Raw genomic sequence first — 15038 nt, forward strand, 5'->3', positions numbered from 1 at the left:
AAAATATTGTAGCAGTAGGAGTGCAACTGATTCTGAAAAGTATTCCTCTACAGATCAGGTTGCCAGTGAACTGCCACATGTCGAGGTGTCGGCGGGACCTTCCTCTACTTCTGTTTCTTTCAAAATATATTTTGTTTCCCATATTTTGAATGTATCATCATCAGGGCGGGAGAATTTAATAATTTTTTTCTTCAGTTTGTTCTAACTCTTCCATGATTTTGTCAACTGTTTAACTTCCTACTCCAAAAAGCTGAAATGTGATTTTATTTTCTCAATTTCCTCAATAGTCTGAATAAATAAAGAAGTATCATCCATGTTTAATGTTGTTAATTCTCTGACACAATTTACGACCCACCTCCTCAATCCATACTTCTTTATCCTTTATCTTGTTGGCGCACAAAAAACCTTCAGGAAACAATTCAATTTTTGTAGTTGCATACTCCTTTCGGTACAAGTTTGCCCTCCTTTCGATGTTTACTCCTTCTACCGCAAACTTGGACAACTCATTTGCTAATTGACAAGTAGGTTTGATTATGACATTAGTACCTTCTTCTCCCTAGGACAAAGAATATATAGTCTTCAAATCCACCTCTTTGGCGGTCCATTTATCCAAAATTGGCTCCAAAGTAGCCTTTTCTTCTTTCAAAGAATCTAAAAGACTCATTACCCTTTTCATATGTATATGCACAATTGCTGACCCAATACTATCGGCAAACTTCAAAACAATACCCCTTATCTTTTCCTTATACTTATTTGCAAAAATTGTTCGAGCTTGCCTCAGTCTCTCAATCTCATCCCGAATGTTCTCAGCTAATTGGAAACTAGGAGTCATGGGAGAAGGAGGGAATTGAATAATTTTGCTAGAAGGAGGGGGCTTAGCAAGAGAAGAAGCAATCATCAATTGGGAAGACTCACCCCTTTGATGATTTCCTTCCAATTTACTCTTCATCTCTGCAATAGTGCCATCTTTAGAAGCTAGCTGAAGCTTTGCTTGATTATAAGCCTTTAGGACTACCTCTAATTTTGTGTGGAGACCATCTTTCTCCTTGGCCTATTTTTTAGCCACTTCCATGCCGAATTTACCAGACTCTAAGGTCATGCTAGTAGCTTCTACTACCCCTGTGTCTCTGACTCTTTTCACAATCATGCCCCCTGAGTAATGAGATTCTGAGAAATCTCTCCTTTTTTTATTTTCCACTCTTTTAAGTGACCACATTACAAGGGCTGCATGGTCATTACTATAATTCATTCCCTCTAAAGGCTTGGTTTCCTTTCTTACTGCATCAAAAACTATTGCATCAGCTATGTCCCATTCTGGGAGAATTAGCACTCCAACATCTTCAATCAATTTTCTCCCTTCCTCAGGGGTAATTGCTTCAAATTATTTCACCATTTCCTGCTTTATTTCCACTTCAACAACAGATGTATCCTTATGGGGTTGTTCAAATTTTCCCTTTTCATACCTTTCTTTAAACTGCTCTATACGCCTTCGCCAAACAAATTGCAGAAAGGCTCATGTCTTTACAAAACTGTCATCAGCAAAAAATTCATCACTGGTCTGCTTAATGACAAGATCCATTTTTCTACTTGCGAATTCTTCAATAGTTAGGTCCATTTTGGCACTTGTTGGCTCTTCTGGTATCCCTTCTTGCAATTCTCCATATGTACATGCAATTTCCCCGAAGCTTCCTAGTTGTAGTAATTGCTCAGCAACTGCCTACTCATCACCTATAAAAATGGGGATTGAGAAGGAGAATATAGGGATTGACTTGACTATGCCTCTTTTTCCAACCTCTGCCTTTTTGGGGAAGCTTGTGAGTGAAGGGCATCCTCCATTGGCCTCTTTCCCTTTGACGTAGAAGGTTCATCCCTCCTAGGAATTACAACATTATATCCCAATTTCTTATACATTACATACTCTCTAGGGGGAATGACTTTGGCCAAAATAGGTTTAATCAAGACAAGCTTGGCTTTCTTAGGGTCTGCCTTCATTACAACATCCTTCTTCTCATTCAAAGTGTCCATTGCATCTTCAAAGTATCATATCAAATAATTGATCCTCTCCTCAAATGGGTGAAATATTTTCAGCGGATCATAATTCTTGTCAAAAAATTGGACAAAATCAAGGGTCTTCTTGTATGCCAACCATTTTTCCCTTTTTACTTCCTTCTCATCCAAATTAAATTTATTTCTTATCAGATCTTTAGGGAAGTGAAATTGATTAATTATGTGACCACACTTGACTTTATTACTAAACATACCACTGAAGAAGTCTTTAGGATCAACAAACCTAGCCACTGTCGTTGACAATTTGTATGGCTGAAGGAACTTCTCAAAATGTAGCCAACCACCTTTGGTGACTATAAATTGATGTGCCATGGTGATTGTTGGGAAGATTGTTCCTCTTCCTTTACTCGTCAACTCTGTTTCTTGTAGGCCTCCAATTTGCCTCATAATCTCAGCAATACCAATCTTCAAAGGGACCTGATAGGGGAGCAAATATGGGGTTCCACTGAAACCATATATTCTGAAAATGGTGGAAACAGGATATAAGATTATGTCACCCCAATTGTGCACAATCTTGATGCTCTCTGCAAACTCCTTAGGTCTAATGAATTTAAGGAGAACCTTTGGGATCATAGGGTTCTCTTGACACAGAATAATTCTAAGCTTAGATGCAAAGCATATATCAAATTTCAGATAGCTAGCATCTTCTCTGTCCCAAGACAGATCTGCACTCCATAACTGAACTAGCATGTCTTCACCATCCCTTTCTCTTAGTAGGTCCATATCTTTTCCAAAATATTCCACGCCTTTAAACAAGAACATATGCCTCAACATGGAATACCATCCAAAAGGTCTATCCACTTTAGCATTATTTATCCCAATTAAACCCTCATGAATGACATCTGCAAGATAAGGTGAGAAATCATATGCTACTGCTAAGGATGGGTTCAAAGTTTGTGCCATCATAAGCATATAATGAGTTGGCATGGCATTCTCTACATCTTCTCCAAAAATTTGACATAGAGACCAATATACACCCTTAGCCCTTAAAGTGAAGAAATTCATAGGGAAAGGCTCCATTGTGCTAGGGCCTACAAATGTTAACCCTCCTATCTTTGGAAAAAATTCCTTCAATGGCCCATTCCTAAGATGATCCTTCTGGGCATCATAGACCTTCTTGAGCATTTCAAAATCAATGGGTTCTAAATAACTTGAGGCTTCATTCAGCTATTATACCCTTCTGAGTTCATCGTCAGTGATTTCAATTAGGGGGCCCCCATTTACATTCCTCATAGTCCTAGTGATAGGGTCATAACTTTTTTCAATCTAGGTCAACAAATCAATGTCCATGAAAGCTCCAAGGACTACCAGTTTCCCAACATCTAATTCTCATATATTATTTATAGGACTAGGTGTATTTCATTGGCCAAACCCTACCTTGAACAGATCTAAACCTGTCATGCCTATCTGGGGATCTCTCAGCCAAAATCCCTTGTCATATAAACCGTCACCAATCCGCAAGCGGGGAGATTTGGGCACAAATTCCTTTATCTTGGTTGCACTATTTGTGGATTGAACCAATTGTTCGAGAAAGTCATCACAAATAGCCCTCTCTTGGTAATCTATCTTTCCCTTAAATTCTCTTCATGGTGCCATCTTATCAATCTAAAGCTATCATCACATCAATTGTTATTCAAATAACCCCTTCTAAATTTCTAACACCAAACAATGTGACACAAATATGTATTGCAAAGCACAGTCATAGAAAAACTTACCTGTCACTTGAGAAATCACAAAAACTGAGCACCTAGTCTCTGCTAATCCTCTTGACAGCTTTTTGCAATTTGAATTTCAAAACAATGTCTTATGGAGGCACCTTACCGACAACTGAGCATTAATTATCATAAATAGGACTATGCACTTCTGCAATTAATTCTTTTAAATTTCAAATTTTGGCTCCAATGGACCGAAAGGGCTTCTTCTGAGTATTTTTCCCTTCAGTCACTGATCCACAATGAGTAAAGGTTGAGCATCTTCCTATCATGGTCTACCGAGAACCGTTAGATCATGCGGATTTATTGCTCCCTTTAATCACTTTAGCCTTCAAAGTGGGCCCATCATTTCATCACTCACCTGCTCTTTGTCGCTGATCCACGATGGATAAAGGTCAAGCATCTTCCCTTTGCAGTCTAGCGACAACCGTTGATTTCCTCTGGACTTTGTCACACTGGCTGGGCCCACCATTTAGTCGCTAGTCTACGAAGAGTAAAGGAGGAGCATCTCTTCATAGCGGTCTAGCGACAACTGTTTGATCATCACCTAACCGTTTGATCCTTAAGGTCCATCATTACTTAGTCGTCTCCACTAAACCGTCACCACTAACTATCTCCATTAACTGTATGGATTAACTATTTGACCGGCCCCGCCCGTAGTGGCTTGTCGCTGGGTTGTGATGTATATTCAACATGCAACTTCCCATTGCGGTGTCACAACAACCTTTAGATCAAAAGACACTTATCCGACCTTTAAGAACCTGATGCATACGTAAAGAAAAATACTTAGGACTTTAGGAAAATATGAAACATTTCAAATTTAATTAGAACCCGCCCAAACCTAGAACTCAAAATGGCCCCTTTAGACAACATGGGGACCCTTCTACTTAAGTAAAAAAAGCAATGGGAAAATAGAAGTGATTTGAAAATAATGCGACACAAAGGTTTTTTTTTTAAATATTTTCAAAGGGATCAAATCCAAAATTTGGAAAATTAAGGATACCAAGAAAAACTTCCAACAACATCCAAAACACTGATAACACCATGGAGGAATAAAAGGAGGGTGTATCGGAATGACCTATGCCGAGGTGATATAAAGGTGAAGTAGAACCTAGCTAGGAGGCGAAGTGATGGGTAAGACCTATGCCGACTGAAGGACAGGTGACGCCAAATAATTGAATTATCAGAAAAGTTATGTCGATTATCCGTCGCAAAATCTGATTGAAAAACCCTAAACCCGCCATTATTAAATGTAGAGAATGGGTAGATTGGTGTTCGCACGAGGCAAATCATAGGAGGATTTTAGTTGAGTAAATGCTTCTAATTCATCAAATCCATATATGATGAGTTAGTACAATGATTTTGCATAACAGTTTGAAGCTAACAGAGAGATTCAAGCAATATTAAACTATAGAAAAGGTAAAACTAACAACTATAGATCAATACTTCATGTGACAAAAAAATTGTATTTGACTACATCAATACTTAACAAACATTGTGTTAAAAAATTAGCAGCATCAAGTGTAAGAAGCATTGGTTCTTTACAAATTGTAATATCCACCATCCATCATTAGTACATGTAGATGAAAATTACATCTTTAAACATCAAAATATTGGCTACAAAATGACCATCAAAGGCGCTCCATGCACCTACAATGGTGAGCCATTTCTAACATAGTGTCAGCTGACACTTTTTCCTATTTACCATAACAAGATGTTTTATAACATAGTGGGTAAGTACCTAAAATAGTGCTACTGCTAATTTTAAAAAATTATTCCTATTGTTTGCAATAGGGTCATAGAAGTGTAGTTTCAAGTGACATATGCAAAATAAGAAATTGTAGATAAATACAAAAACTAATTCCCAATGTATTGGAGTATGACAACCATGTTCTCTCCAATCTCCATTACTTTGACAGCGGCTAATGCCAAGACCCAGTTATCATCGGAGTTGAGTAGTCTGTGAAAGGGATCCAGATTCCCATTCCTCACCCCTACCCTAAACACCTCCCATGCTTCCTGGATGAAGTTCTTTCTCCTCTCCCGTGCTACCCTTTTTTGGGCAATTTCCTCATCTTCACTGTTTGACTCCTCCAATTCAAAGGAGATGTAGTTGGTATGGTTAAAATAGATACCGAGGGTTCTTATCCAACAAGCAGAATCCAACTCTAGAATGGCATTTGCCAGGGCTTGTCCATCAGATGGGCAAACAAAGTCGTTGATCCTCTATATGGTCGCTTCCTTTGAATCGAATATGTCAACCATAGGGCAAATGATAGCCTCATAAACAAACCCATCACACCAGTGTCGATTAGCACCCAATATACAATTAGCCACCCACCATACAACATTCCATAGCACATCATTTTCTTGAAATAGCCGACAGCATTGGGCCTGGATCGATTCCTCTCTACATAGGCAACTGAGACCAAACTGATGCACCATCGGTTAAAATCGATACTTCCAGGCTTAAGACTACAATTTGAACCATTCTTTATATAAAGTTTTAGACTTTCTAGAGAAGTCTAGAGACCAAAACAGGATTGAATTCCAATCAAGGTTCATCTGAACAACATATCTTTACTATTATGAGAACTTGTCAAGTCCCTACTCGTACGTACTTTATCTAACCGACTTGATACCAATCTGCCAAAGCACATGAAAAAACATAGAGGTCTCTGGTTTGTCCTTCCACTAAGGTATGGCCCACCTCTAGCTAAAATGAAGCTCCCATGCTCAATCCACATTCTCCAACATAAAGGGCATTCCTTATACTAAAATAGATTGTTCCACCAAATAGAAGAGATAGGGAAATTAAGACCATGCTAAGGAGATTCATCATACCAAGTGAGGTGTTAAGAAACTATTTACCAAGGTTTTCAAATACTATTAAATGAGTCTATCTCTAAATTTTTGTTTACATAGTCTAACATGTAATTACAATCGTAATGTATAATGTTTAATCTCCAAAATTCTCGAAAAAGGTAAGTTGGACACCCATTGGTGTAGGAGCACCTAGCTTTTCACCATTTTTTATGCATTTTCCACATTTTGAGGTGATGGTCCATATTTTGGATTAGGTGTTTGAATAATGGAATACTCTGAGCTCCACATGTGTGTTTGATAGTCATTTGAAGGTTGATTGTCACCTAGGTTGTTACTTTTCTCAAATCTGGCCTATGAGCCCTTGTAAGCCTAAAATGGCATAAATTTGCATTATCATCTAAAATAACTTGTAAACCCTGATTAGGCATTTACATATGTTATTTTAATGTTAGGAAGTCATGCTAGGAGGTTCAGTATAAGTAAAATGCATAAAAGGCAAAAATGCACATTTGAGCAAAAGTTGTCATTGTTGCTTGACAACTTTTTGTAACTTTTTGAGAAAATTTGCAATTTTTTAGTAAATTGGTGGTTAGTCAACCGATGAAGAGTTGATTATGACCAAAATGGCATATAAAATGCTATGAGAATGATTCTACATGGGTTGGAACATTTGTGAGAAATTTTGAATAGATTTTGAAGATAATTTGCAGATTTTACCTTGTAATTTTGTCATTTTTGTAGCAGTAGTCTGTACCAAATGGATTGACCTTGCTACTATTCTTTCATAGTGGTTTAGTGTATGTTGTTTTATTTTTGAGGAGGTGTTTGTAATTTCTTTTGGTGAAGTTTTGAGGTGTGTTTACAAATTTGTATTGCTCTTCGCCTGAGCAAAGGTTCACGAGCAGTTTGACTAACACATGTTTTAAACCGTCGATTTTGTGATATATGGATGGGGTTGACTAACACATCGCTATCATGTTGTATGAAAGGTCTATTTTGGGGGTAGAATAGTTGGTTTGCGTCTATTCTAGCTCTAAAATGGACCTTTCGTACAACATGTTAGCGATAGGTTAGTCAATCATAGCCATTTATTGCAAAATCGACAGTGTAAAATGTGCGACTAACATGCGTGTTAGTCAATTCGCACTGCCGCAACAATCTATCCATGAATTATAAATTTTGGATTTAATAATTTTGAGAATATTTGATAAAAAGCCTTCATGTCTTATTGTCTCTAAAGAAAATCTGTTTGTCTGTTACCTTTTTCTCCACTTAACCGGAAGGGTCTTTATGTCATTGAAAAGGGGCCATTTGAAGTCTAGGCAGGTTTCGTCTTTTAAGTTAGATCGCTTTAATTTTCCTAAGTATAAGTATGGTTTTCTAACGTATGCATCAGGTTCTTAAAAGTTAAGTAGGTTTGTTTTGATCCAACGACAATTGTGATACCGCAATGGGAAGTTGCACGTTTGATACACATCGCGACTCAACGACAAGCCGCTAGTAGTGGGGCTAGTTAGAGATCCAACGCTGGTAGTTAAGCACTGGCAATTAAGTGGTGAAGGGATCTTAAGTTTGCGCGGTAAGGATTTGATCTGACAGTTGTCGCTAGACCGTGATGAAGAGTTGTGAGTCCTTTTACTCTTCACGGATCAGCGACTGAATGGTGGGCCTGGAAAGTGTGAAGAGGAAAAAGCGCTTTAAACTATGATCAGGTCCAAGGAAAATCAACGGTGGTTGTGAGACCGTGATGGGAATATGCAAGTCCTTTTACTCATTGTGGCTCAACGACTAATAGGGTCATCAGAGAATGTCATCCCATGCTACTCCGATACCCGATGGGCTAGACGGCAAAGGCAATATCATCGGCATAACTTACACTGGTGAGGCAATACTGAAAGGTAGAAATACTAATTCATCAAGATAACTCAAATCATCGGTGAGAGGAGTTTTGGATTACGTCGATACCCGATGAGGGAGACAAAGCTGAGCACAGAAGAGGAAGATAAGGTTATCGGTTTTTTTCCACCATATATATTGAAATCCTCCATTTTCTTACAAAGCCATAATAGAAACTCAATTGTGCTACAAGAATTTAATTTTCTTTGTAGTCATATATATTGAAATGCTTGAGTTTGATGTTATAGAATAATTTCATGCACATACAATCAAAAACACTTGTTTTTTCACCATATATAATGAAATGTTAACAACAATTTTAAAACAGGGAAGATAAGAGTATCAATTGGTGTCAACAATTTTTATTTTTGTCTGGTAAAGCTATATTTAATATTAATTCTGAAAATGTTTACATTCTTAAAGATAAACCTCCATGGCTAGCCGACTAGACTATCGAAGCCGGTATACATAATGGTCCATACATAAAACATTCAAAAACATTTAAAAAAATAAACACAGTCCTTGCTTCAATAAAGGTTGTATGTGCCATCTCGCTACTCCAGGTGAGTAGTGACTGTGCCCTCTTCCGCATCCAACACTTCCATGTTCCTAACTTGGTTTATTTTTGTCTCCCTGCTGGAGCCTTCACCGAACTGTAGCACATGACCCTTCTTAGTTGTTCCTCTTCCACAAGGTTGACCCCATCATTTTGTGCGTGCAGGAACCATTCGTTGCACAAGTGCTCTATATTTCGACCAAGGTCCCCATTTTGCCATCTCCACATGCGCTTTCCAGACATCGACCATCTCAAGGTATTGCACAATACCATACATTCTAGCATGTGCTACACTTCTTCTAGCCTCCTTATCGAATGTGGCACTCTAGAGAAAGAACGATCACAAGGGAGGAGTCAATTCACTCACGTGAATCCATGCTCCATCCACACTTTCAAAGTCATCCATGTCTCATGCCAAACCTAATAAAGCTTCCATTCCACCTAGCCATTCCTTCTTGACACACTTGTTCATGATTTCTTTGACTTTTAGAACAGGTCAGAGCTCCAGACACCATGCCATAAATAGAGACACTATGTCCGCATTCATTTTGTAATTCTATCCACCGTCTACATACTCAGGTCCAAGGATCAACTTCACCGTGGAAAGGAATGTGGTGTCTTCATAGATAAATAGGTTCATCAACCTATCTTTGCTTATTCGTCCCCAAAATGCGGCTTGTGTTTTGCTTGTCTCTAAAGAAAAGTTGGCCTCCATATTTGAAATTGAGATACCTGTGATTCCAAAATGGACATGCAAATCTATTAGACTAACAACGACATCTATAAATTATTTAAATTTTTATCAACCCATGCCTTAATTTTTTAGTGCTTTCTAATAACTAAGTTCATCTACCACATGTTCCATGTTATTCTAGAATCTAAGTTTCTGCACAATAGTCTATCGATGTTTTTGTACACTTACACATATCCATATCATGCTATCCTATGAAGACCTTTGATTCATATGATGCACACAGCTAATAAAAAAAAAATTTGACTAACAAGGCATGTTATGTGTTTTCGCACATGACCGCTCCAAAATGATAGTACGTAATGACTAACACACTTCTTAGTCGCATGTTTTACACCGTCGATTTTGCAATCAATGGGCATCAGTTGACTAGCACAACACTAACACGTTGTACAAGAGGTGCTCCCACTCCAAAGAGGACCTTTCGTACAGTGTGTTAGCGACGGGTTAGTCAATCGCAGTCGTTAATTGCAAAATCGATGGTGTAAAACGTTCTACTAACCTGTATGTTAGTAAATCTGTACTTCATTTTCGAACCAGAATACAGGCACGCATGACTAACACACGTGTTAGTCAATCCATACTGTCTTTTCGGAGCTAGAATAGACACGTTCGGCTGCAGCTCCAAAACAGACAGTTTTTTGTTATTGTAGAATATTTATGTAATAAATAGTAAATCATATTAAAATAAGAAGATCAAAAAACTTGCGTAAAATTATCTACAAATTTATATGGGTATTTCTACATATTGATTTGAATCATTTGAAGATAATTTGAATATTAGTGTTATGCTATATATTTTACGTATATTGTTGTCTTAGAATGAGTGGTATTAGATCTACAATCTTATCAACCTATTTGGGTACATTTAATTGTTAATCATGGAAGGACTAACACGCGTGTTAGTCAATCCGTATGGTGGAGTCCGCATGGCCACGACCATTGTGCAACTAACACACATGCAACTATTCTAGTAAATCCTTACTGTGGTTTTGGACCCAGAATAGATGAGTGCACATCTCAAAAAGCATAATGAGAATAGGCGCCCCTTTATGGATGGAAGAAGTTCCTGCTTGATTATGGAAGTAAAAATTACAAATAATGGAAAGTTACACTATTGGGATAAGTAACCTCGATAAAAACATGCAAAAAATTCTAGCTATTGATCGGTATATCATATATCGATAACAATGCATGGAAATACAAGGTCGGACCTATCGGCATCACTCTCGCCGATTAAATTATGAAGTCAACGATGGTTATATCAGAGAAGCATATACTGATAAGGATCATAGATATAGTGAACATAAGCGGCAAAAGCATAAAATTGTCTTGTCAATAACCAATGAGGCTATCAGTAAGACTTATACCGAAAAGCGCAATAGTGAAAATGTCCATCGGTGAAGCTTGTAGCGAAAAGAGAGTCCGAATAACTTCGCTTAGACATGATAGACCAAATAGATGCGGGCAACCTAACACTAATTCTAACCCTAATGTGGCGGATGCATCTATTCTAGCTCCAAAACGGCAGTACAACGAGACTAACAAGCGTGTTTGTCGCACATTTTACCACGGTTACTACCACGGCTTTTTGGAGCCAGCAAACATGCATCCCGCATGATATCTAACCCTTTAAACAAGAATAATTTCCCACTAAAGCAAAACAAGAAAATTTTCCCACTCCATATAAAGTAAAACAAGAAAAAATTTTCACTACATATAAAGCAAAATAAAAAACAAAAACAAAGAATTGAAACCCAAAATATACAAACAGAAAAAAATCGACTTGTCCACATACCTGACAACCTTAAAAAATGAAGCCTCCTTCAACAATGCACGCTGCCCTTCAATAATAACTCGCAACCTCCTTCTTCAAGCCCTTCTTTCCCTTCAACAATAGTAGAAGACTTCAACAATGACGACGCCCAACAATGAGGACACTTGCTTTAATCATGCATTAGTCTCATTTGCCCTCCTTTTTTCCACGAGGCAGAAAATGGCGCGAGGTATTTTGAAACGGAGGTATAGGGACGCGTAGTACGGTTTACCTAACACACGTGTTAGTTGCGCGTTGTACATCATCGATTTTTCAATGAATGGTTGTGATTGCATTAGTCCCATTAGTCCTCCTTTTCCCACATGAGGCAGAAAATGGCGCTAGGTATTTTGAAACGGAGGTAGAGGGACGCGTAGTACGGTTTGCCTAGCACGATGTTAGTGGCATGTTGTACATCATCGATTTTTCAATGAACGACTATGATTGACTTAGGACTAAGCCACCTATTACTAACACGTACGAGTGGCTTTGGACGGAGCCAGGCATTTTGGAAGCCCTCACCATCTTTTTCCCACCGTTTTGGTGTCTGAACACGGTCATCTATAGTTGTCGTTGGTTGTTTGTCTCTCATGGCTTTTAATGTGCGTGTTATGCACAACACACCGCCGCAAGCCGCGGCCCAGGATCTGCCATCCTCCGGCATGTCCACGTAGTTTTGCGTGGGCCCCGACGTTTCAAACCGACCAGTCCAGGAGAAGTCCACATCATTTTCTGTGGGTCTGGCGGCTGCACCAAATTGACATGGTATGCATGTCTAGAACATGTATGTTGATGCATGTCGTTGGTACGACATGTCACTTTTGAAACCAAAATAAACGCATCCCATTAATTGTGCATTGTGTAATGACAATGTGTTTTTATTATTTCAAATGATATGTGTCTTTTCTCAAAAGGAGCATCGTATACCCAGTTTTTTATTAATTAAACGACGTTTTCCATGACTTCTGCATAAAAATTAAAAAGAGCACAGCGAATTTTCGATAATCTTGACCTTAACTTTTGCAATAGGATGAACGTTTTTCAACGTGAAGAAATAACGAGGCATTCAGACAAGAAGTTTTTTATTAATTAAACGACGTTTTCCGTGACTTCTGCATAAAAATTAAAAAGAGCACAGCGAATTTTCGATCATCTTGACCTTAACTTTTGCAATGGGATGAACATTTTTCAACGTGAAGAAATAACGAGGAGGCATTCAGACAACAGACTGCTAATTCTTTGTTAGTAAACGATGGTTCATCATTAATACTCAATGGTAAGTCGGTAGCCCGAAAGTAACAATTCCATTTTTTATTAATTAAAGGACAAATGCTGGTCATTCCTTGTAAATTAACGATGGTCGATGATTAATGCTTATTGGTAAGTCGGTAGTCTAAAAGTAACAAGTCCATTTTTTATTAATTAAAATACGTTTCCTATGAGTTGGCCTCCAATTAAGCAGGACGTTTTCCATGATTTATCCTCCCAATTAACTATTAAACGACGTTTCATATGAGTTGTCCAATTAAGTAGGACGTTTTCATGATTTATCCTTGCAATTAAGTATCCATAAAAATGGACTGGTTACTTTTAGACTACCGACTTACCATTGAGTATTCATGACGAACCATTCTTTTGGGAAAGCCTATCAAGATGAATTCTCTTCCTCCTCACTTTGAGATCTAAAGAGCTCTTTTAAAAAAAAAATACTAAATAATAAAGATAAGATTCCATAAGAGAGGTAATCGCTGTGTAATCATAAGAAAGCTTTAAAATATTGATTGTGGACTAATTAATTGTTGTATAATCATCATTCATGCAGTCAAATATTTCTTTTTTCACGCAGTTCTATTTCACTTGGAAGGAGGTCAGTAGACTAGAGAGTATGGTAATATTGAATTCTTCTGGCTTCAGTCCACAGATCTAGTTTGATTCCGATCTTGTTTTCTTATTACCTGACAAGATCTGGACCCAGTACAAGATCAGATTTTACAGATTTTGCAATCTCTGGCTTGTTTATTATACTAATATCTCAGGAGAATCTCTCAACCCTAACCCTTATTAATGCCTGCTCAGATCTAACCTCGGATATATCCCTTGTGCAGAAAATCTCCTGCCAGACTGGGCTTAAAACCCAACAACCCTAATGGCCAATTTTCCCTATACAATGACTTTCCACCCAAATAATGGATTTGACCTTGCGAATTTCAGTTCCATCTCATTTCAGCCTGACAAAGCTTACAAAAATGGTCAGGATTTCTATATTCAGGAGCGTTCAGCAGATGGGTTTGGTAACCCTAGTTCAAGTAACTTTGGGAAGAAGGCAAGCACACAACCCAGCAAACAGATTATTCACAAAATGATTGAAAGGCAGCGGCGGAAAGACATGAACTCTCTCTACTCGGAGCTAAGGTCACTACTTCCGGAAGAAAATATTCAGGTATGATTTTATTTCATTCGAGGGCTGAAATAGTTTATTTGGGTGGGTTTTGTTTTATCTGAATTGAATTTGAATCTATATTGTGCAGGGAAAGCGTTCAATAACAGACCAACTGGAGGAAGCCGGTAATTACATTCGTAATCTAGAGCAGCAGATCAAAGATTTAAGAAAGGAAAGAGAGAAGAAGAACACTCGGGAAGGATGCTTTAAGGGTGTAGAAATATCCAGGCCTGTTGAATTCCATGAATCAGATGAGGGCATCCCATCAGTTAGGATAATGTCACTCGGTTCAACTGCATTTCAGGTACATATAAACTTGACCCAGAATCAGATTGCCTTCTCCGATATTCTTCTGGTGTTGGAAGAATATGGAGTTGAAGCTGTGAATGCTGCTTCGTCTGTAAATAATGAAAAAGTCTTCCATACCATATACGCCAAGGTATTTTCCTAACAACTTCTTACAGTATGTATGCTTCATTCTCTTCAGAACTCTGAGGTGCATTTTATTTCAATTTCACAGGTACCAGACAATAGCATTACTAATATCGAGCCACTAAATGTTAAACTTCAGCATTTGATCAGGAAAGCTTAAAGCAAGATGTTACGTTGTTCAATCATAAATGAATCTTTGCTTTCTGTATTGTAAGTAGTAGACATCTGTAGGTATAAAAACCCTTGGAAGTGGATATCGTACTTAATAAGATGAAGTGTATGTACTTACCTATTAATATTTTCTGTATTGTTTGCCAAATAAGAAGAGCAAACATGTATTATTATGCGTACGGTTTCTTTAATGAATATGGACAATATATATTATAATGTTTATGGTTTCTTTAATCAATCAGTCTGCGATAGATTGTGAGAGTTTTTGTCATTGAACAAAGTATAATATCAATTTAATAAATAATGAGTAGTTCATAATTAATTGTGAGAAAAAGAAAGATAAAGTATCAGATCAGCAACAGTATCGTTGA

At 37.8% G+C, this 15038-nt stretch overlaps 1 protein-coding gene across 1 annotated transcript; it reads left to right on the plus strand.

Annotated features, from left to right (window-relative positions):
- The first annotated feature begins 13690 nt into the window (after positions 1-13690).
- Positions 13691-14656, plus strand: LOC131047084 (transcription factor bHLH118-like). Its single transcript, XM_057980912.1, has 3 exons — positions 13691-14064; positions 14153-14503; positions 14585-14656. The coding sequence occupies exons 1-3, from the start codon at positions 13771-13773 to the stop codon at positions 14654-14656; spliced, it is 717 nt and encodes a 238-aa protein (XP_057836895.1). The 5' UTR covers positions 13691-13770.
- The last annotated feature ends 382 nt before the right edge of the window (positions 14657-15038 follow it).

This window comes from Cryptomeria japonica, chromosome 11, assembly GCF_030272615.1.
Source record: "Cryptomeria japonica chromosome 11, Sugi_1.0, whole genome shotgun sequence".
NCBI lineage: Eukaryota > Viridiplantae > Streptophyta > Pinopsida > Cupressales > Cupressaceae > Cryptomeria > Cryptomeria japonica.

Excerpts from the sequence above, each read along its gene's own strand:
- LOC131047084 (XM_057980912.1), top strand. The coding sequence starts at position 13,771 with ATGGCCAATTTTCCCTATACAATGACTTTCCACCCAAATAATGGATTT. Across the intron at positions 14,065-14,152 it reads TTCCGGAAGAAAATATTCAG|GGAAAGCGTTCAATAACAGA; the intron begins GTATGATTTTAT and ends TATATTGTGCAG. Across the intron at positions 14,504-14,584 it reads TCCATACCATATACGCCAAG|GTACCAGACAATAGCATTAC; the intron begins GTATTTTCCTAA and ends TCAATTTCACAG.